Here is a 23,845-nt window from a genome sequence, read left to right as displayed (position 1 = left end):
GACTTGGGATTTCTGAATCTGAGGCTGCTTCACTGAACAGTTTCAACTCCATAGCTTTCCAAACACCTAAAAGTTCGATTGTTTCCCCATCATTAGTCCAGGCACAAGAGCACTTAATATTTTAGGTAGGTGGCATAGCTTCCTGGTCACTTTGAGTCACATGGAATTCCTTTTATATAAGATGCTATCTCATTGCTGATTCTGACTTTCCTCTTCCTCTGCATGGGCCAGCCTTGGAATGTAGGACACTAGAAGTAGAGAGAGAGGTGGGGTGTACTCCATCTTCTTCTAGGAGGAAGGGGTGGGCAGTGTGGTCTTTCTTGGCATGTCATTTCTGAGTTTAGTTGGGAAAATGATGTAGTGACAAGCGGGGGAGGGGCTCAGCCACCCTGGTTTCTTGCTACACCCCTGGGACTCACATGGCACACATATATCCCTGTCACACAGGAAAAGAGACAGACAGACTTGGGACCACTGTTCTCAAGTCTCCACTGGGATTTTGATTCTTAGCTTCTCTGCCCTCTTGGGCTCAGTAGGTGCTACACGCATCTACATCTATGTCAGGGAAAGATATGCCAGCTCTCCCTCTTGGCCAACACTTCCAATCCTGATGCACACGTCCCCTGGGACCCTTTTCAGTCCTATGCGGGGAGATCATCAGGACATACTGTCCTGTATTCCAGAGGAATGTCCTTTTCTTGGAGGTTTAGTTCTTTGCCTTTCCCTAGGCCTGATTCTCTAGCTCAAAACAGGCCCTGGCATTGGGAGGACTTTGGGAAACCCTGAACAGATGTCAGCCCCTTGTATCAGCAGCTTTTCTTTAGAGAGTGAGGCATTTGGTACCTGTAGGGCAAGGCCCACTTGGTACACTCCTGCATGACATATCCTCCAACCATAATACTACCAGAGCTAAGCGAGGCACAGACTACCCTGTGCAACACTTACTTTACAAATGTATTCTCTCAATAGAGGGAGACAATGCCTCACTACTTCCTCATATCTACTGAAGGGTTCATACATGTTTCTGTCTATAGCAGCTGCCACAATAGCCAGTTTTTTTGTTTTTTTTTTTTTTTTTTTTTTTTTTTTTTCTGATAAGCAGTCTTCAATTCGGAAGGAGCAAAAACTTCAAAATTCCTTATAGTTGTGTGAATCATGAATGGCAAAAAAAGTTTGATTTTAAAACATGGTTTAAATGAAAAGAAGTTAATTAGCTTTTCAGTTACGAAGATTTAAAAAAAAAAAAAAAGATAACAGATACATTCAGGTAGACAAACTGTTTTGTTGGCAGTAAGTAATTTGCCAGACCTACTTGCCAGCCAGTTCAGGAGGGTAAACTTTAACAGATGCATTTCTAATTTGAGATGGCCCTTTTCCTAGACACAGGGCCATGAGGCTAAACACTGGTAAGCTTTGACTATGGAAAGTCATTCTATCTATGAAGACACTATTGTAGCATACAGCATGTGCTAGGATTTAAAAGCTTTAAGAAAGAAAAAGAAATTACCAGTGATAACATTTTATCTCCAGTGGGAGGTATACTAGAAAACTGATGACTCAAAACTTTTTATTTTTAATTTAAATTATGGCTTCATATGTGGGCTTTGTGCACGTGAGCTCAGTTCTCTCAAAGGCCAGAAGAGATCAGATCCCCTGGAGCTGGAGTCACAGGCAGTTGTGATCCATTTGACATGGGTACTGGGAACTTAAATGGGTCCTCTGCCAGAGTACTACATGCTTTTAACCACTGAGCCATCCCCCTACAAGTAAGTATGAATGAACCTTTAGAATTTCTTCATCTGACAAAAGAAGTTCTTGGCTTATTTGACCAGGTCACTTATACTAAATGGGAGAGGGATTACTGGTTTTCACTGCTAAATTTCCAGAGGCCTAGAGCACAGAAGGTCATATATATATATTCATTCTATTAGGAGTTCTTGGTAAATGGTAATTTACTACAGAAACCGTCAGTGCTATAATTCGTTATCATTTGCACTGGTCCACTTCGTTCCTGCTGTGTGTGCCATTAGTAAACCAGAGATTGACCTAGAGAGTTCTTGCTAGAAGAATCCTTATTTCCTCCCGATGAAGACCTGACAAAAGGCTGCCAGCTTTGCTGGACAAGAAGGAACGCTTGTCACGTCACGGGTGTTTCAGGGCTCTTGTGGAGCTTGGAGACCGTCGTGCAGAAGGCCCCTCATTCCCTTGTTGTTTTGTTTACTCCCCAGTGGTCTCCCAACTCCTGTCCATGTAGACCTCAAAAGCTGGTTTAGTTTATCTGAGCTGGTATTACTATGAAATCCAAATAAGTGAGGTTTAACTAAAGATATGGTAGTCTTTCTTTTTCTTTTCTATTTTTTAAATTTTATTTATTTATTTGCACAAGTATGGAGATCAGAGGATAACTCATGGATTGCGGGTTCTGGAGATCCAAGCCAGGTCTTTAGGTTTGGTGCCAAGTGCCTTTACCCTTTGAGCCATTTTGCCCAGCTCACAGCAGTCTTAAAATTGTGTCATAATAACATCAACAACATAATTTTACTTCTTTGATGATTAATACCCATTAGAAGGGATATAATTAGGCTGGGTATGGTGGTGCATACTACTTTAATCCCAGGAGTGCTCGGGAGGTAGAGGTAAGTTTGAAGCCAGCCTGGTCTAGATAGGGAATTAGGGCCACATAGAGACCCTGTTTCAAAAAAAAATCAGGGAGAGAGACAGAGAGAGAGAGAGAGAGAGAGAGAGAGAGAGAGAGAGAGAGAGAGAGAGAAATGAGGAGAAGGAGGAGGAGGTAGAGGGGAAGAAGGAGGAGGAGGAGAAGGAGGAGGTGGAGAAGGAGGAGGAGGAGGAGGAGGAGGAGGAGGAGGAGGAGGAGGAGAAGGAGGAGGAGGAGGAGGAGGAGGAGGAGGAGGAGGAGGAGGAGGAGGAGGAGGAGGAGAAGGAGAAGGAGAAGGAGTAGGAGAAGGAGACGGAGAAGGAGAAGGAGAAGGAGTAGGAGAAGGAGAAGGAGAAGGAGAAGGAGAAGGAGAAGGAGAAGGAGAAGGAGAAGGAGAAGGAGAAGAAGAAGAAGAAGAAGAAGAAGAAGAAGAAGAAGAAAAGGCATGCAATTTTTTCTTGGTCCAGAACTTTCTCTTGACTTTGGCATGTGTCCTGAAAGCATTCATCTAGATTGTTACCATGCTGTACCCTGGGTCACCATGACTTTCCTTTAGAAAATATTAGCACAACACAATTGCATTCAAATCTAGTCACAAAATAGAAAAAAAATTCTACCAATCTCCAAAGTTTTCTTCCTAGAGATGGCTTTCTTCTCTACTCAACTGATTACAATCTAGTGGTTTACAGTAAATTATCTCTCTTATCTTCCATTAGGCCTTTCCTACTGAAAAAAAAAAAAAAAAAAAGAGCTAAAAATCTTCCATTACAGAGCAGAACAATCCTGTTTTACACAATACCAATCTCCATAGCCAGATCAACTTCTTGGTCTTCAAGTAAAGTCTCCACCTGAGGCTTCTCTACTGAAACTGAAAGAACCTTCCATTTCATTGACCTACTTGATGTGTCTATCACCCTTTCTATTTCCTGTCCCCCTGTTGTTCCTGTTAGCTGGCCATCCCTGGATCACTAGAGTCTAGACCACTCTACCCATTTCAGCTCTCCTCAGAGGTTCTTCCTGGTCCTAACTCCCACGTTTGTATCTTCAGTCCAGACCTCTCTGCAATGGCTATTCCTGGTTGTTAACTTGACTATATCTGGGATGAACTACTATCCAGAATTGGAAGGCTCACCTGTGATCCAGATCTTGAGGCCCGGTGCAGACAGAGCTGAGAGTTCTACATCTTCATCTGAAGGCTGCTAGTGGAAGACTTGACTTCCAGGCAGCTAGGACGAGGGTCGTAAAGCCCACGCTCACAATGACACACCTACTCCAAGAAGGCCACACCTTCTAATAGTGTCACTCCCTGGGCTGAACATATACAAACCATCACACACTCTCTCTCAGAACTCCAAACTTGGATATCCAGCATCTGACTTGACACCTCTACTCACTCAGTTGGCATTTCAACCTGAGATGCCCCACCCCACTCTCTCCATCAGCCAGAGGCAGCCCCTGGTTCTTAGTCCTTTTTCATTTTATGTCTAGCGGCAAATCCTGTACTTTCTAGCAGAGCTCTCACTGCCCGAGGTCAGCCCTATCTCTTTCACCTGATCATCCCTTTACATCCCAACTAGCTTCCTTACTTCATTACTTCCTTACTTCATTACTTCCTTACTTCATTACTTACTTCATTACTTCTACCGTTGTCCTCTCAGTGTATATTCATGACACAGGAGCCAAAGTGACCCATTTAAAAGGAAAGCCCAGGCTGTGACCTTCAGCTTGCCTTATCTGAGAAGAAAACCAAAGTCTTCATAGTAGCCTCTAAGGTCTCCTGACCTCTCACACTACCCCCACACTTCCTCTCCTCTCCTGTCCCCTCCCCCAGCTCATTCTGCTTTGAGTAGCCACACAGAGACATCTGCTTTAAAGAATTTGCTCTTCTGCTGTAAGAGATTGTCTTCATCTACGTGTGCCAGGACATCCCTCATGCCCCCAATTCTCCCCCAATGGCACAGGCTCAGGAAGGTGTTCTCTGAGCTCTGAAGCATTTTCTATCCTATTCAGGGAGACTATACTTCCCATATTGCCAATTGACTGTTCTTTCAATCTGAAGTGCAAAGTCTGGGGAAAGCTTAGAGCATATGAAACTATCTCCCATGGTACGCTGACATTCATCCAAAAGACAGCTGTGGGTCATCTGAGGCATGGAAGGACTGGGGCAGGGATCGGCTTTGCTTTTAATTGATGTTTATGGAAGGATGGTTGCTATGGGCATGATCCTTTCCATTCCCGCCTTCAGAGAGAGCAGTCACCTAGGGTAGAGAATCTGATGGTGGGTCTCCCACAGAGCAGGGTGTTGACAGCTCCATCCACGCAGCCATTCCAATTAGGCTCTGCAAACCTTCAGGGAAGGCTGCTGATATGGCGGAGTTAGTTTAATAAGGAAATGTCTGTGAATTTAGCCCTCTAGTCAGATTCTATATGTGATGAAAATTTCTGTCTTATCTCAGACCTGAAAAGAAAAAGGACTTTCTCTTGTTTTCCTTTTGCTGGTATAATACTTTCACACTCGAGGGCGTTCAGAGATTGGCCAGGAAGACATCTGAAAGGTTCAGAATGAAAGCAACAGTGGAATCTGTTCCTTCTCCCAGATGACAATGTTCTTAAAGCAATACAAAACAGGTTCTAAGGCAGAAGCAAAAAAGGAGGCTCTACCAGAAGAAGCCTTGGCCTTGGTCAATCATCTTGGCAGCTTTTTGGGCAGGCTTGATTAGACCTGTCAAACAAACCCAGGCCAGCAGAGCCTCCTGTGGAGACACCCTTCCAGCAGCTATGCCTCTGTGGCTCCTGCCTCTGTGTGTGTACTAACAGGATCCCATCCTGGATGCTGTAGGTCAGTATCTGGTCCCTTCTTCTGTCCATCTCCCCTAGACTGAGACGGATCTTTCTCCCTCTCCTTTCGTGTGAGCTGAGAGATAAACACCCTCATGGCTGGACATGAATGTCATTCTTCCCAGCAACCACACTGTCCACCTCTTGAGTTTGGGGTTGGCATCTATTTCTAGTTTCAAAGAGTGAAAGACGGGAGTGGTTACACTGCTGACCCTCTTCACAAAAGTTTCGGATGAGTGCTTTTATTTGCAGGGAGCAAAAGAGTCAAGACAACTCGGACTCCGGTCCTTTGCCTCTCTAGAGAGCCATCTTTCCAAAACTTCAAGCTCATGACCTTCCTGTTAGGTCGATGGGGAAGATTCTTGGAAGGGAAGAGTCAGGCCAACTGGTGCTTCCCTGGTAACATCTGTATAAGGGACCTATACTGTTGCAGGTGTCAGCAATGTAAGTAAGGATTAGCAAACGTGAGAGGAAGCAAACAGTGTGTTTCCATTGGAACGTGACAAGCTAGGGTACTGTGTACTCAGGTGTCTTCCTGAAGCTCTCCACTCCCCCCCCCCGCCTTCTCCCCTCTTTCTTGTTAGCTCTGGTCTCTGGTCCTGATTCCAACAGCACATTAAATAATCTTTCAGTGTGGCAGAGAATGATAGGCTTATGGTATTGCTATCACCTATTGGTTGATAGAATCTATAACCTGCATCCCCCAAAATGACAGTTGTAGCTGTCCTTGGTGTGACACACTTATTTGTAAAATCTCTTTGCAGGAGAAAAGCAGAGGGGGACAAAGACAGGAAGCTGTCTGTACAGCTCAGTGTATGGCTCTCTAGGTCTCTCTGGAGTTCTCTCTGCTGCTGTGAATTTAAGACAATTGGGATCACACTGTTTATAGCAATGGGGCCACCATTGTATGTAGTCTACCTCAAAGCTGAAATGCCATCTCTACTGACACAAACATGTTTCAGACCAGCAGCAAGCAGAAATATTAATAACTCAGAAAAGTAACAATCAACTCTTTATCATAGCAGGGACTGCTGCTGCAAAGAAACTAGATTTTTGCAAAGTAATGTGGTTTTTTTCCCTGCCAGTAATGCTTCTCCAACATATACATTATAGTCTTTTCTTGCAGACAGAGGCCATCATTTTTCTTTATTTCAACTCATTTGTTAACTATATGTTCAGCATTCATTTCTTGCTTCTGGTTAAAAAGAAGCATTGGACAGGGCCATTTGTTAGAGGATATTTTCTGAGATCCCACTGTGTCCTCATTTTAGCCTCATGGAGAATCTGGGAAAAACAAAAGCTAGCTGAACCCTCAATCACCCTAAATGATGTCAATTTAGGAGGGTTCTGGTAGAAAGCTCTAGCTTTCCCTTAGCTGTATTTTGCACAAGGCTTCACTTGACTCATTGGTAGATTGACCTAAGAGCTATGCTTTCCACTTAAGTTCTTATGTTTAGCATTGTACAGAGCTGGGAAGGACCACGCTGATGTACTGAGTCCAAACCAAGTTTTACAAATGCTTCAATAGTCCAGGGTCACTAGACAAAGAACTTTATAGGAAATAATATAAATGAAAAAAGAAAAAGCCCAGCACTGTTCTGGGCTGAGACGGGAGCTTACATGCACTGAGAGAATCTGGGAACATGTCCGGAAAAGCTCAGAAGAACTTATGGTACATTAATGGTGTTCAACATGAAGAAGCAGACATGGCCAACGCTGAGGAGCCAGGCTGCTATGTAGCTCCCATTCTGCTCATCAGAAGGATTCTGGCAAGGAGTTAGATACGGCTAATAGAGAAAGGGGAAGACATCTAATTGCCTTTGGTCTTAATACCTTGTAGACACTACACAAATACCAATCAGGTATAATACCAATCTCGCAAATATCTTATAAATGAAAATATAATTAGATATTTTGAAACATGTCATTCATTAAGATCTTGACATGTTCAATGTATTTAAGAGTGGTCATAGATCATAAATCCTTCCCCAAGGAGGCTAGCTTATAACATGAGTGGGAACTACTTGCATTCATAAAGAATACTAGTCCCATACCATTGTTGAGGTTTGGGCTTACAAGCTGGAAAATAGACATAGTTTTGTAAAACAGCTAAATTCTGTGCATTTATTCTGTTGCCATTGAAATGGCAGGATGAAGAAGAAAATTAGAAATAATGATGCATTTGAAGATGATCCGAATGCATAGCTTTAGAGTCTCTGCAATGGTCTGACAAATATTACTCTATTCGTACTACAAGCAGTGATGCATGGTAGGCACTTGCTACATCAGTCGAGAGAACTAAGGAGCTGGTCCAAGTTGACATTTTTTTTTTAAGGGTTCATTTCTTTACTTCAAATCTGGGAGCCTAAAAGCTCATCAAATTAATCATGAAAACTGACATCAATACCCTTAGAATGTAACTAATTTCTATTGGACATTGGCAGGATTGGAAAGTTGAGAGAGTTAATCCAGCTGGTAACAGTGGCTATCTGTTTAGAATCCATTTCTGGCAAGAGGAATATGACTGTCCATGTGGGGAGCCCCTTTGCTGCCACCACACATATAGAAAAGGACACACATACCTCTACCTCTGTGACTGGCTTAGGGAGAGACAACTGATGCAAACCAGGCTGCTCTGAACTGATTGGACTCAAACTACACTTTCAAGATGGAAGGATTAGCTCTCTTTGATATAGGATCAAACTTTAGAGGAACTGATCTTGAAACTCCCCACCTGTGGGGTAAGCCTATTAGGGAAAAGAGCCAACCCAAAGGAGCATAGGCAGCCTCAGAGAAAGGATCATGGGGGCTTGTCAGCAAGCCTACAAAAACCCTACAAGGTTAGTTCCACCGAAATGGGGTTTTCAAATATTGTCCTATTTCTTTATTCAGAAAATAGAATCTCTTCAATTGACTTTAGAAAAGAAAAAGAAAACTCATGGCCTGGTTTTAATTGGTAACAATCCTTTGGGTAAGCACCAGCATATGGAAGGAAGGTAGAAACACCAGAGCTTAATGATCCTGACTTTAGACCACCTGGCTAAAAACACTTGGTTATAAACACCTGGCTATAAGACCACCTGGCCATAAACACCTGGCTATAAGACCACCTGGCTATAAACACCTGGCTATAAGACCACCTGGCTATAAACACCTGACTAGAAGACCATCTGGCCATAAACACCTGGCTAGAAGACCACCTGGACTTTACAGCAAAGTGACTCAGTACAGACCTTTCAACTAGCCATCCTGGGATATTTTGTTACGGTTGTTACTCACATGCATCCAGAGAGTCCTTACTGACATGGTACTTTAGTCATGTCCTAACAGAATTAACTGAGAGGTATGCGCCACAGCCCTATTTCCTCTATATTGAAAAAAAAGAACTTCTCTTTATTTTTATCACTAGAAAAAGAAAAGGGGGAGGGAGAGGAGAATGATAGAATTCTTCTACCCTTTAAAATCCAGCAAGGTCAGATTATAACAGCTGAAACTCTGACCCATGGACTCAAGAACTGGACTGAATATAATGAGGAACATTCCAAAAAATTTAACAAGTAGAAAAATAGCCCGGTGTGTGTCTTTGAGAGCAAGCTGCTCAATGTCAGTGAGCCTGAGGCACTGTGAAAACCACAAGGTCAGTTCCACTGAACCGGGGTTTTCAAATATTGTCCTATTTCTCTATTCCGTTGAAAATAGAATCTTTTCTATTGACTTAAAAGAGAAAAAAAGGTTTTAATTTCTCCTGAAAAATAATTGGAGGAATTTAGGTCTGACTAGAGCCTGTCAGGACAAACTCCAGGCAGCCCATTTGCTTCTTTGATGAACTTGCTGAGGACAAAAGACTCCAGATGTATAATACAAGGGGCGAACCTCAAAAGGTGACTCTCCCCTTTCTTTATGATTATGTAAAGACCAATATGGGAATACAAAAGACACTAACTGCATGAGCATGTCTAAGCCCAAAGTTGCTGGAGCTTAAAAAAAAAAAAAAAAAAAAGGTGTATTTTGAGAAGAGGAAGAGGATTGACTAAAGTTACTATAGAAAGTGTACAGCACTTCAGGGTTAAGTCTGAGTCTGAAAGCACCGTTTTCTCCTTGTGCTTGGTGTGAGGCCTTCAGCAGCAGGAGTGGTCAGTCTGGCATCTCGTCTCATGGAGAGTGTCAGCATCTCAAACTGTCTCGGAAGCTGAGGTGTCAGCTTGTCAACGTGACAGGCTGTGAGGCAGGAAGCTCTTGATGTCACAGAGTTCATTCTCAGCCTTCTTGGTTACACACCATCTGTTTGTGTTTCAATATGAAGGGGTTCTCTAGTATCCTAATGCTATAGCTCCTTAACACCGTTCCTTATGTCGTGGTGACCCCTAACTATACAATTATTCTTGCTACTTCATAACTATAACTTTGTGACTGTTATGATTTGTAATGTAAATATCTGGTGTGTGAGATATCTGATATGTGACCCCTCTTAAAGGATCGTTCAACCCCAAAGGGGTTGTGACCCACAGGTTGAGAACCATTGCTCTAGACTGTGGAAGAAAGATTTGAACTCATGGGCAGGCAAAACCTTTATAAGTAGGCACTCTCTGATGAAAATCTAAAGACAGAGTAGCTAACTGAGGGACATTAGAAAGGATCTGATGTAATACAGTAATAAAAACTGTTTCTTCCAACATAGCTATTATTTTCAGAAGGCTCATACTGTAAACTTCAAGAAATACTGAACACTGAATAGAATGTCTAGGAAAAACCAGTCTTTTCTTCAGGAGAAATAGGCTAGTGTAAATAAATTATAAGCTTTCATCATTTTTAGAAAAATGTAAGTGTTTGGGGGACAGCTGTGCTTCTCTAGTTAGTTTATGTACTGCTCCAGTGACAGGCCTGCCTGCCTGCTGCCATGTTCCCTGCTGTGATGGTCATCAGCTAACCATCTGAAGCTGTAAGTCCCAAATAATCTCTTTCTTCCATAAATTGCCTTGTCACACCAATGAAAAGTAACTAAGACTATCTATGTATCTATCTATGTGTCTATCTATGTATCTATCTATCTATGTATCTATCTATCTATCTATCTCTCTATCTATGTATCTATCTATCTATCTATGTATCTATCATCTATGTATCTATGTATGTATCTATGTATCTATCTATCATCTACTTATTTATCTACCTACCTACCCATTTATATATCCATCCATCCATCCATACATCCATCCATACATCCATCCATCCATCTACCAACTATGTGTCCATCTATCCAGCCTTAATACTTTTGCACACATTATCTGATACACACAAACCCAAGTAGCAGGCATTGTTTACATCTTAAAGCCAAGTAAATTAAAGTTCAGAAATACAAAATGACTTGGTCCAAGTTGCACAGGCAGAAAAAAATCAACTCAGAACCCCAACTGAAGAAATTATGAAGAAAACAACTTCCCTATTTGAAGTAACATCCAAGCAAGAATTGTCTGCATACAGAGTATATTCCACAGCCTGACACAAAGCTTTTTGTAGATATGGGAGGACATAGTGGTGCCAAGAAGGAAAGCATCTCTGCTTTATCTGCCATAAACCTTGTCACATAACAGGCTTTCTGATGGCAACTATGAGCTAATCCATGAAGCTTCTGCTCAGCTACTCATGACGTTCTTTGTATCACCTGCATCTACATATATGTAATCTATTATGACACATGGAAAACTGCTATTTGTTGAGCTGTCATCAAACTATTTTAGAGGACTGTTCCTCAGGGGCTATTGGGGAAGGAGGTATGAGTCACGGCAAGCTGCCATTTATTTACAAGGAGGACCGTCTGGAGGATTAAATAAGAGAAATGTACAGCAAAACCCAGGAGGGATCAGCGGGGAAGGTGGCACAGGCCCCCCACATGAATACCTCTATTTCCTTCCCTTTAATAATATCAAATGAATGGAGACTGTGAAACTAATACATGTAAAGTACTTTCAAATGAGGGAGTGATCGATCTAGCTGTAGATATTAAGTAATTCTTCGTAGATCAAAAAATATTAGGCTTTCAGCTGAATTAACTTTCTAGTGAATTAGAAAATGCCTTTAGAGTGCCTAATACACGCTCCAGGCAACACTGTGGGACTTTGTTTTCTTTTCTTAACAACAAGAGCAGTCAAAACACAAAGAATTCCACACTGTGAGTTTTCCTGGTGTGGAAGAACCATGTCTCTCTTACTGTTTAGAGCTGATCTTTATTTATGAAGACATATGCACTATTGCATTTTTTCTATGAATTTCTGCAAAGGGAAGTCTTCTATAAATGGCCACTGCATTTCGGCTTGTGGGGACTCTGGTCTTTTGTTCCTGAGTCCGGAGACCGTGCCTCCTGAATCCATAAATCCAGTCCCCTCCTTGCCTCATTTCAAGAGTACACTGACTTCTCCAAAGTGTCATTCAGGAAAACACATACATGTTGCAATTAGGCCTTAAATAGTAAGAATATTTTCCTCCATCTGGTGTATAGCCCACATTGCATTCACTGTCTCATCTCCGCAGAAACTAGAACATACTGCTGTTCTGTCATGTTCAAGATGTACATCAGCAGTGTGCGGGCATCTTCTTTATGTCGTGAAGAGCTAAAACAGATGCTAAGATACCCTGGAAATTTAAAGGCACCATACACATGGAGGTATAATTATGTAAGTGTGAGCACGACATTTATTTATTAGGGGTAGGGAAATGGAGACCCATTTAGTAACTTCCGGGCTAATGAGCTCAGTTTAGAAGCATAGGCTGGAGAAACTACATTTCAGCACGGCAGGAAGGCCATTGTCTAGATGTGCCTGCATCTTTACACTCACTTTTCAAAGTATTATTGGTGTTGGAATCAATTCTGCTTTTCACACTGATGTCAGAGTAGTGCTTATATTGGATTAAAACCAAACAGTAGTCATGATATTTGCAAAGCACCTGTATTTCAAGCAAGCCAGTGCAGGATACCACAGTACACATGTGGAGGTTAGAGGAGGGGGTGATTTGGTTTTCTCTTTCTATACGCAAGCTCCAGGGATGAAGCTCAAATTGTCAGGCTTGGTGAGTGCTCTTACCCGTGAAGCCATCTTGCTGGCCCAAGACGGGTATTGTTCACATTGTTTTAAATTGGAGACGAGGAATTAAATACTACCATAGCATTATATTTTCAATATCCGCCAGGAGACAACGTTAACCAGCAGAATGCATATTATTCTGATCTCAATTTAAGTTTTGACTCAGCTTCTCTCACTTAAGCAAAGTAGAATTTTCTGGGCAGGTTTTAAGAAGGCAAAAGTCCTGAGAATGATTGCGGCCACTTAGAACTTAAAAGTTTTTTGGCCTTGGGCTGGTATTCCGAATCCCGGGAGAGGTGAACAGAAAGATGTAGGAGGGTTTGGAAACATGAGTCCCTGTCCTGGGGGATCTCCCACCAATTGTGTCCCCCCCCCCCTTTTTTTTTTTTTTTTTAGCAGGAACAAAAGTGAGCACAGGAGTAGACTTCAATCTTTTGGGGAAATAGAGAGGGATTAACCTATATTATTGTAAGCCTCTTGGGAGAAACCCTTGGGGAAAGGGGAAGGGGACTGGAACCACACTGCTGGTTTAAATAATGCTTGCTTACAGGGATTTTAACTGCTAGCTCCAATCCTTTGAAGTCCAAGTTGATTAGCTCAACACATAAATGCAGGGAAAGATATGATCTGGGGCAAGTATTTTAGACAGTCAAGAGAAGCAAATGGACAGCAAATGACCCCAGTTCCAAATGGGGACGATTAAGAAAAACAACAAAGCAAAAACATCAGCTGAGTGGCTGGCTATAATTAAAGTCAGATAAATTGGACTGTTCAAACAACAAAACCAGTAAGTATCTCATATTTTGAAGGGTTAAAGTTTCGGAATGGCACTATCTTAAGCAGTATAGTCACCACTCCATGGTCTTTGTCCTTGCTAACACATGCTCACAAAACAAATTCAAAGACCAAAATGAATACAACCTAGAAAACTGCAATCCTGGAATCTCTTTTTCTTATTGATCCGATTCCGGTGGTGCTGTCTTTTTATTTTCTCTGCAGCTAAAGTGCAATATTGAACTGCAGGATTCCAGAAGGCTTCTAATGAGCTCTGGGCTGCTGATGGAGCCCTTGTCTCTATCAGTCATTTGATCGTTGTTAGTTGGACCCAAGAGGTAAATAAGTATGTTCACAGCCTGTCTACCATAGCCCTTCAACCGGCTGATCTCACTCTGCTGTCTGCTTATGGGCTTTCCTCACTTGGCCAGATAAAGGTTCATTCAGTTTTCTCAAAGCAAGAGAAGTCCTAAGGAGGCATGCATTCCAGGATGAAGTAACAGGAAAAAAAGGTGTGAGCTATCAAATATACTCCTGGCCCTGCTTGGGATTCAGAAGGAGAAACTAAAGGAGGTAATTTTGCCACATTACTTGGAGTATTTTCACATGGGCAGAAGAATAATTAATTCCTCATTGAAAAGGACTGCCCTATGTGGAGAAATTTTGCAAATGAGAGGTAGCTGAGGCAGGTAATTCTTTTGGTTACTGTAAGTGACTCCATCAATAATAGTCAATGCTCGTAAAAGACCCATCCTGCTTTACTCAGGAAGACAAGGGTCCCAAAATGACTAAATTTTAATGACCATATAAAGACCACATGGTTCAAGGTTGAACGCCATGTCTCTGAGATGTTATCATTCGATAAATTGAACCATGTAGGTGATCCACTAGTACTAATCCACAAATACTAGGAGCTGAGAGTGAAAGAGTGTCGTGTAGAGGTGCCTGGATCCTCATTTAAAAGAGCCTCAGTTGAAACATCAAACAGATTTAAAGGTAATACCCAACCACCGAGAATAGGAAACGATTCCTTCCCTCCCCTCTCCAATATTCCATCCTGCTTAACAAAACAAAAACAAAAACCATATGTCCCAACACTGCCACCACCGAGAACAAGTTAGTATTGAGACACAGTAAAGCAGGCCCTCTCTCAGCCACGGCATTGTAAGCAGTATAGTCATGGTTTCTAGAACATTCTCTTCACATATTTCTTCCTTGAGTTAAAATGCAGAGTGTTTACCAAAGACTTTCAAAACCATAATCTCACTAAAAAAAAAAAAAAAAATTAACAACTAAGGCAAAACAATTATAGTCAAATTTTCACCTTTGAGTTCTCAGCTAATGTGTGGGAGGCAGGAGGAGGAATCTTAGCATTCGGAGCTGAGCTGACAATGAGGATGTACAGAGCAGATTCTGCCCACAGCCAAGGATACATTGTATCTCTGCTTGGAGGGACAAAGCTGCAGAAACAGCTGCCCGTGTAACACAGCCGTGTGTCACTGTTAGCTATGGCTGACTCAAGTTTCCGAGAAGAGACCAGGGACAGAGTAGAGTGAACATTCGTACCATGGAGGGAAGACTGGACAGATTCAGCTCTCTTTTCAAATATTTGTGTTAGGCAGCGTTGTTATTTCTAGTAGTTCAAGGCGATAATGTAGGATGACGTAACTAGTCCTACTAGGGTTAATTGTAGGTAAGCTTGGCAGGAAATGACCTCAGATGTAACTCATCTTCCCCCCCAAACTTCTGCCTGTCATCCACCCAATCTACATTTAAAACTTAGAGTTTTATGTTCATTTTTGTTGTGACTTGATTCTGAGCCAGTTTTATTAATTTCCAAAAAAAGACCTCATAAGTGCAGTGAGGCCGGATGTAACTAATCCACTGAGAATGGGTTTCAACGGGATACGTATGTATCCATCTCCTAGAGGGGGCTGGGCCAAGCTAGTCCAAGAGAGCACAGAGTGCAGCACACTTTAGAAAATGGTAACTTTCCAGTGAGGCATGGACGGTAGGCGTCCATCGTGAGCTGCCGTTCAGTATTTGAATGCATTACCTGCTGCAGGCGAAAGGCAAACACATCACAGAGGCTTCGAACACCTTACCTGAGCCATCTGCCTCTCCAGCTTTGATCGGGGAATATCGTCAAAGTAGTTTTCATTTCTTCTCCTCCTTGCATCGCCCTGCATGATAATGTGAGGGACGTCTAGGGAGCCACCAGTGGTGTAAGTGCTTTGGCTAAGTGATGGAGACAACTGAGGAGGGGTGTGATTACCACTGGGTTCCTGAATGGAAATACATCATGAAATAAATACCATGCTCTTTGTGGCTAGCCTCTGGTTTCAAAAAAATTGTGAAATAACGAAACACAACAACCTATGGGGTGGGGTGGGGTGGGGTGGGGTGGGACTGGTTTTCACTCTTCCGCTGGGATCGGGTCGTTAACATTCCATTGTTTTAATCCTGTTAATGGTGTGATCAAGTCAATACTCCTGCCTCTCAGTGAACCTCAGGTCAAAATATTTAAAGTATTGTTAGGTGTCTTTTTTTGTTTTTTTCTTTCTAAAACCCAATACTCAGGTGGATAATCTCAGGAGGGAGGGAGGTTCATCTCAGTGGGGCACCCAAACTATCACATGGTTACCAGGGAAGGAGCTGTGGGCAGCTCATCCTAACTGGGGTGGATGTGCCATTACAAGAAGCTAACATGGGACCAGATGGGTCTTGACCTTCTGCCAAAATGTGGTGGGACAAAAGGGCTGGGAAGTTGGACACAGTATGGTAACATAGCATGTCACGCGACGTACAGACTGCAGAGCAATGCGCATAATGACAGAGGAATGCTTTTCAACAGCAAAGACAACTCTAGCTGCAAACTGGCCATAAGTAAGGAGGGACATCAGTGGCCAAGCCTTGGTGTTCACAAGCCACAAGAGGACTAGAATCATCAGATTCTGCAGGCCATGTCTTCCCCTGACTTCCTTTGACAGCGTTAGACCCATTTTTTTTTTTTTTTTTTTTTTTTTTTTTTGCTAGACTTTCCCCCGTCTTTAATTTGTTATTTCTCTAAGTCTTTTCTTGGGAGTCAGGGTGGGAGGCTCAGAAGAGAAAGGCCAGGGAGCAGACTGGAAATTTCGACTCCTCTGAGGAGGCCTCTCAGCGCAATTATACCAATGGTGCTTGGAGTCTTCCTGTCCTTCCACAAAGTAAGAGGCAAGCAAGATAATAAGCCCTTTAGAGCCATTTTTTCTAATTTATTGGAGGACCCCTCTCTTAGGGGGCCATAGACTTGAGTCTTCTGCTTGCTTATGCCCCAAACCCTAAAGTTGCCTACACCTAACCTACCATTTCCCAACCCCCCCCCCCCCCCCCAGTACTCAGTTCTTTCCAGCTCCTGGAGGGAGCATCTCATGAATTCCTACATCTTGTGGTCTCTGCTTATTTTCTTCTTCAAAGCTGAATCAGACTCACCATTCTAGAAACTTCTGTCCTGTCCTGCCCCCTGCCATGCTGACTGTGGCCTGCGGTTAACTGAAGTCACCTATCAGGGGGCCGTTTATTTCCCCAGGAGCATGTGCACAGAGGCCTGGCCCATGTTCATCATTTGTGGCTACCTTCTCTGACATCTGTGATGGGAACACAATGCAAACAAGTGCAGGAGTAGGAGTAAGCAGAGAGCTGAGCTTGTCAAGGAGACCTTGGCTTTCCAACGGACTCTAGAAGGAGCACGTGGGCTCCGTGAAAGGAAGGGAGGCTACGCTCTGTCTTTACCATCTTGCCAGGGAATCGACTCTACATTTCTTTTTGCCCCTTCTTGCTCACTTTTCTTCTTTGTTTTACCTTTTTCAGTTTTTTCTCTAATTCTTCTACCCCTATTTCTAAAATAGGAACCAGTTGGAGTCCACTAAATAAAAGTTCAGAGTCTATAGTCTTAATATTTTTGAAGTGGGGAAAATGGTCATTTCTCATCTCTCGGGAAACAGAAGACCCTAAGGTTAATTTTAAATTGATTTTTACTTAACTGTGGTCCTTGATCGATTTCTTTTTCTGTGGGTTTGAGGAGTTTGACAGAAAACTCATTTCCTTTCTCTTGGGAGTGAGAAACTAGAGATGAAGGGGGGGTGGTCTTTAAAGGGTGGTGGTTAGTCAAACTGAATTCTTTTACAATGCTTTTCTAAGTCTCTGGATTATATATTGAGAAACCCAAACACAATCAAAAGGGAGATTGTTTTCTATACAGATAAGGCAAGCAATGAGGAACTGGCCTGTGTTTCCTCTTCCACGGCTTCTGCCGTCTTACTGCACAACATACTTTTCGAGGGGGATGGAAGAGAGAAAAATGGATGTGGTGGTACTTACCCTGAGGGTGATGGACCGAGGGGGCTTCTGTGGAGGGTCGTCGTGCAGTCTATCTCCCAGAGACGCCAAAATGCGTTTCCTGTGGCCAATCAAACTGATTTTTAAAACCTGAAACAACACGTGTCAGAGTTAACTCTTTTGTTTGAGACGAGAAAAAAAAAAAGAATTAGCATATGCACTCCAACACAAACAATTAAACAAGAGGTTTATGCAACATTAGCCATGAACCACAAACTAGCTCTTACCGCTGACTGTCCAAAGACTCTCTGAATTCCTGACGCTCTTAGAATGAAGAGCTGCCCCCCCCCCAGCAGCGCGCACGGCTAAGCCTGGTGGAGCGCGTCCCTCTGCATCTATCCCTTGTCTTCCTCCCCCGCCTCTCTCTCTCTCTCTCTCTCTCTCTCTCTCTCTCTCTCTCTCTCTCTCTCTCTCTCTCACACACACACTCACACTCACACTCACACTCATCTTCACCTGGGGGGCCTCTAACTCTCTCCACCTGCCCTCAACCCCCTTGCACTCAGCTTCAGCATCTGCTTGGAATGTTTGCCTGGAGACTTCCAGGTAACTTACACTCCTCTCTGTTGCTCAAATGTTGTCTCCTAAGGAAAAGTTTCTCCTGCCTCTTCACTGAAAACGCCACATTTTTAAAAAAATTTTTAAACGTTCTTTGAAATGACATTGTTGAAATTCTTGTGTTTATGCACCAACCCTCCCCAAATGGGCTCCCTAAAGAGCAGGGCACTGGGACTTCTTTACCACTGCTATTTCTGCCATGCCCAAAGCAAGACCTGGGGGGGTGGGGGGAAGGAGTAGGAGCAGAGGGGGAGGGTTGAGACTCTTTGAACAGGAAACAGTGGATACATGAGGAGGATTCAAGTGGGCAAGTCAGGCTTAGAATAGGTGCTAGTGCTTTCAAGAACAGCACTGCAGAAGCATCTGTGGAGGAGAATCAAAGAAGCCCAGGTCCCCAGTCCTGTCCTTTAATGCTTGACATGTCATTCCCTTCCTCCATCCCTATTTGGAAGGGCTTCTCACCTTACAGATGAACTGAACTATGACTTAGTGAGCTCAGCTACTTACCCAAGAGCCCTTGCGTGAAGACTGTGGGATCTGAATCAGGTTTGTCTGATTCTCAAGCTTGTTTTACTCAAAGGAAAATGCTGTGGAGCTAAGGGCATCTCTCCAAAAACCACTTTTTAAACCAATAAATTATGACTACATTCATAAATATATTTTCCCCCTTCTGTATCCATGCGTGCCCCAGGATGCAACAGCTCTCAACACATACCTAGTCTCTAGCTAGGTACAATATTTTTCCATTTCTATCAAGTTTCACAGAAGAGGAGCTGAAATTTATTATATAAATAATACATACACCCATCCATCTATAAAATAAATATTACGCTACCTTGATTTTTATCCACTTGCTACCTATTGATCATTTTGCCCAAGCTGACTTGGGTTTAAAGTTTTTTAAAAGGTTTATTTATTTCCTCTTTCTCTCTCTCTCTCTCTCTCTCTCTCTCTCTCTCTCTCTCTCTCTCTCTGTGTATGGGCATATGGGTACCATGCCACACATATGGAGATCAAAGGATAACTTGCCACAGTTGATTTTCTCCTTCTGCCATGTGGTTCCAGGGGATTGAACACAGAATGTGAGGCTTGGCAGCAAGCACCTTTACTTGTCAAGCCATCTTGCCCAGTCCTCATTTAGGTTTTAAATAGCTTTATGTCATAGTCCTCTTACACGATAAAAAAAACCAACCAAGTTGACTGCCTGCATGACCTACCCCATTGCTTGGTTTGTTCTCAATTATTTGTTCTTAAATAAGCTGGCATTTCCCCAGGCTGAGTTTGCAAGTGTGATTCCATAATTAGAGCTTCCCTCCCATCGATCAGTCCTCCTGGACCTTCACCCACTTTATTTTGACTACTTAAGATTTGTTGAAAAAAAAAAAAAAAACATGGCTCAGAATATCCCAGGAATTCACCAACCATGGCTGTCAATTTGAACAGGAGCTGATGTCTGCTTGTGTTGCTCTCTTTACGATGTCCTTTCTCAGTACACCCGACGGAAGGCTGCTGTCTTAGAGACAGCTTGAATAGAAATATATACATGAAACAAAGGTGCACAGTGGCTGTGAAATCTTTTAATTTTGCTGTGGCGGAGAGTTCAAATCCCTTTAGTCTCGGGAGAATGGTTTGGGTTATTTCTCCCTAAATTCCTTATCTTACAGTTGTCTGTGCGGGCGCCCATCCGCCAGCCTTCTGCCCACTCACGTAGTCCGGTGCCATCTTTCTGCATTTCTATTAGCCAGCTCGGCATTTCACCATGTGGAAGAGCACAGGGATGTCGCTGTATCCTCCTTGCAGATTACGGATATGCTAATGAAGTGCAGTCCTGTGCTCATAACTCGCAGGCAACCTTACCTATCGGAGCCAAAGAAATGTTCTTACATTCTCCTATTGTTTCATTTTCTAAGCTTCAAGATCAAAGATTCCTTCATCTCAGAAAACATAAAAGACTAACCTTTTTCCAAAGATATTTTATATTTTGCAAGTCTAAACAAGCTACATTTTATTTTGTTTTATTTTATGTCTGTAGTGTGTGTGTGTGTGTTGTTTTTTTTTTTTTTTTAATCTGCATGTGTATCTGTGGACCACTTGCACACCTGGTACCCAAGGACACCAGAAGAAGAAGATCAGAGCTCTTGGATCAGGATTTACAGATGGTTGTGAACTATTATATGGTGGCTGCGAATGGAATATGGGACCTCTGGAAGAGCAGCCAGTGCTCTAACCACTGAGCCATCTCTCTAGCCCCTTCCTATTCCCTTTTATTCTCATTCTCTGTTACTTGGCCAAAAGCTTCTATTGGGTGTTATTCCTGCTCGCCCTAAAATCCTGACTTCTTTTCTCTCGAGCAGGTGACTGGTCTAGTGTTTATGTTTTTATGTTGGACACACCACCTAGAGCTTCACCCCTTACTGATTAGTGTTTGTGGTACTGGAAGGTACTCTGCACACTACCAGAGAGAAACGCAGTGTTAAAGAATGTTCTTTGGGTAGCTCTAATAAAGATACTCATTTTTTTTCCCCTGAAGAACAAACAAAACCCCAACTGCTGTGATTCCACGCTCGTATTTGGTTTCTTCTCTCAAACTCGAGTTGGAGACAAGCAACCTGACTCCTCTGGTCTCAGTTTTCCACCAATAACACAAGGAGACATCGTTGGCAATGGTGGCAAAGATCACCAGAAGGATAAAGAGGAGAGAGCGAGAGAGAGAGAGAGAGAGAGAGAGAGAGAGAGAGAGAGAGAAAAGGAAGAGGAAGAGGGAAGGAAGGAAGGAAGGAAGGAAAGAAGGAAGGAAAACGTTGTACCAAGAGCTGGCACACTGCCTAGAGCTTCCACCCCTACTGGGAGTTTTGTGTTTGTGGTACTGGGAGGTACTCTGCACACTACCCGAGAGAAAGGCAACCACTAACCCAGCTACAAACCCTTCAATCTACAATGGTAACCCACCTGTAAGATACGCTAGTGCCATGGTGGCATAAAGCTTGTGGGACTCACCAACTAATATTTGATTGGATTTAAGGTCCACTCTATGAGATGGAACCTATCCCTGATACAGCTTAGGTGGCCAAGAGCCTACAACTAGATAGGCCTGGGACCTAAGAGAAAACCCCAAATACTAATATTCTACTAAAGGAATGCAGTAATGAGATGACCCCTATTATTCTGCTATACCTAACGATCAGTGTCTTGCTCAGCTCTTATCAGAGAAGCCTCCTTCTGCAGTAAATGGGAACGAACACAGAGACCCACAGTTGGACAATGTCTAGAAAATGAGAGACCTTACTCGATCCTAAAAGGGATGCCTCCATCAAATCCCTCCCCCTCACGGCTCAGGGAACCTTGAAGAAGAAGAGGCAGAGAGATTGTAAGAGTGATGGAAGTGTAAGTGTAAGGTGATGGAAGACACCAAGTAAACAAGGCTCTCTAAACACAGCAGGTTAGTGCACAGACAAGCTCACAGAGATTGTGGCAGGATGCACATGGCCTGCACAGGTATAAGCCAGATGGGATCCCAGCACTGACAGAAGAAATGAACACAAGTTCTCATCCCTATCAGATGCTATCTCCAATTGATAATGGCTCACAAATGAAGTATTAGTCTTAGCTAGGTATACAAACCACCAGGTATACAAACCACTCTTAAGGCCAGGCCTCATGCCCAGCAGTAGATAGCCAGCACAAAATGAACTCAGTGGCATTTTGGGGGGTTCTTCATCTTCTAATGTTTTGCCAGGAATTCCTCCATCCCAGGTCTTTTGTGAATATATTATGGTTTCTGGTATTGTGTTTTAACAGGGTTTCTGTGGGTCTCTGCATCTACATGTGTGTCTTGAGCTTTTTTTCCTTGGCTGTTTTTCTTCAGTTTGTTCTGGCCTATTCTGTATCTTTTTTTTTTTAATTCATCTAATTTTATTTTATTAATATTATTAATTTTTTAGTTGCCGGTTGTCTTAGTCAGGGTTTCTGTTCCTGCACAAACGTCATGACCAAGAAGCAAGTTGGAGAGGAAAGGGTTTACTCAGCTTACACTTCCACATTGCTGTTCATCACCAAAGGAAGACAGGACTGGAACTCAAGCAGGCCAGGAAGCAGGAGCTGATGCAGAGGCCATGGAGGGATGTTACTTACTGGCTTGCTCAACTTGCTTTCTTATAGAACCAGGACTACCAGCCCAGGGATGGCACCACCCACAATGGGCTGGGCCCTCTCCCCTTGATCACTAATTGAGAAAATGCCTTACAGCTGGATCTTATGGAGGCATTTCCTCAAGGGAGGCTTCTTTCTCTGTGATAGATCCAGCTTGTGTCAAGTTGACACATAATATCAGCCACTACACCTGTTTGTATCCTAATGAGAGAAAAAGAGAGGGCATGGATTTGGGTGGATGGGATGATGGCTCCCCAACATCTGAAATGAGAACCCATAATCAGAATATATTGTATCAAAATTTTACTTTCAATTTAAAAAAGAAGAGCCGGCACATAGAAGATTGCACCTACACCATGTGTTTGCTACAGTAAATTTGATCCCCGCCCCCCAAGGATGCATAGAAATCTTGACCCAAAAGCATGCAGACAGGGCCATGTTCACAGTGCTAACCAAAGAAGCTGGGGCTTGGTCTGAAGAGCTTTTTGAGAGTTCTCATTGACATGATGTATTTGGTAGAAAAGTTTCAGCTCCATAGTAGGCTTATTTTTATAAGAACGCATACTCTTCTCAGATCTACACTGCTTGGTTTCTAGCAGGAAGATTTCTCTACATTGCAGCCTCAGATTGCCTTCTCTATAGAACAACCAAGAAGAGACTAGGTAGACAGGCAGATAACAAACGCCTAAATACAGAATGACCATTTATGATAAGAACGTGTGGATAAAATAATAATTTTTAATTTTTTTTAGAATCATCCCATGTCACAGGAGACACAATAACTACAATTTATTGAACACTATATTCTAGTCCCCTATAATATCTGTGTTAGAAAGTATGCCACGTGTACTATGTCTGTGCACAAATGCTTAAGGGAATCTAAGCAGTCCCATTTTCATGATGCCAAACTTGAGACTCAGAAATACCGAGTAACGTGGGGGCTGTGCTGCCCACAGGTGTCAAGGCTGGAACTGTCCATCACTGCTCACTCAGTATTAACTGTTTGACAAGCCCTCTTCCCACTGCCCCCTTCCACACCTTCTGACCTCACCCATGCCGTGATCATACGTAAGAGTGGGCTTTTCCTATTGGGTCTCCACCATCTGAAAACATTAGAACAACCCAATTCTTTTACAAGTCTCCTAGCAGTCTTGAAACCTATGGCCCATACAGCAAGAATGTCCCAGTATTCTCTGTGAAAATACACAGATGGACCAAGGACAGAAAACCCTCATTATTGAAGACTCCAACCAAATTAGCTAATATCAGAGTAATAGAGAAGACAAATAGCTTTTAGCTTCAAAACGCTCAGGTTAATCAAAAGAAATCCAGATGGCAGAGCAATTACAGACTGTTCCAAAAGAAGGACTGTCAAAAGACCAAGAAAATCTCGTCTAACTTGAGTGTGAATAGC

At 42.8% G+C, this 23,845-nt stretch overlaps 1 protein-coding gene across 11 annotated transcripts in view; it reads right to left on the bottom strand.

The window, feature by feature from the left end:
• The window catches only part of Anks1b (ankyrin repeat and sterile alpha motif domain containing 1B), a 1,013,218-nt gene that overhangs the window by 61,787 nt on the left and 927,586 nt on the right, over positions 1-23,845 (bottom strand). For 8 of the 11 annotated variants that reach the window (XM_076919966.1, XM_076919958.1, XM_076919962.1 and 5 more), the window contains 2 exons: positions 17,707-17,814; positions 15,453-15,632 (listed from right to left, as the gene is read on the bottom strand). In XM_076919966.1, coding sequence (XP_076776081.1) covers positions 15,453-15,632; positions 17,707-17,814 — 288 coding nt within the window. The remainder of the gene's footprint in view (positions 1-15,452; positions 15,633-17,706; positions 17,815-23,845) is intronic. The other 3 variants (XM_076919965.1, XM_076919964.1, XM_076919963.1) reach the window with 1 other exon arrangement.

The sequence above is a fragment of the Arvicanthis niloticus genome, chromosome 22, assembly GCF_011762505.2.
Source record: "Arvicanthis niloticus isolate mArvNil1 chromosome 22, mArvNil1.pat.X, whole genome shotgun sequence".
Lineage (NCBI taxonomy): Eukaryota > Metazoa > Chordata > Mammalia > Rodentia > Muridae > Arvicanthis > Arvicanthis niloticus.
This window is presented reverse-complemented; position numbering and strand designations above follow the sequence as displayed.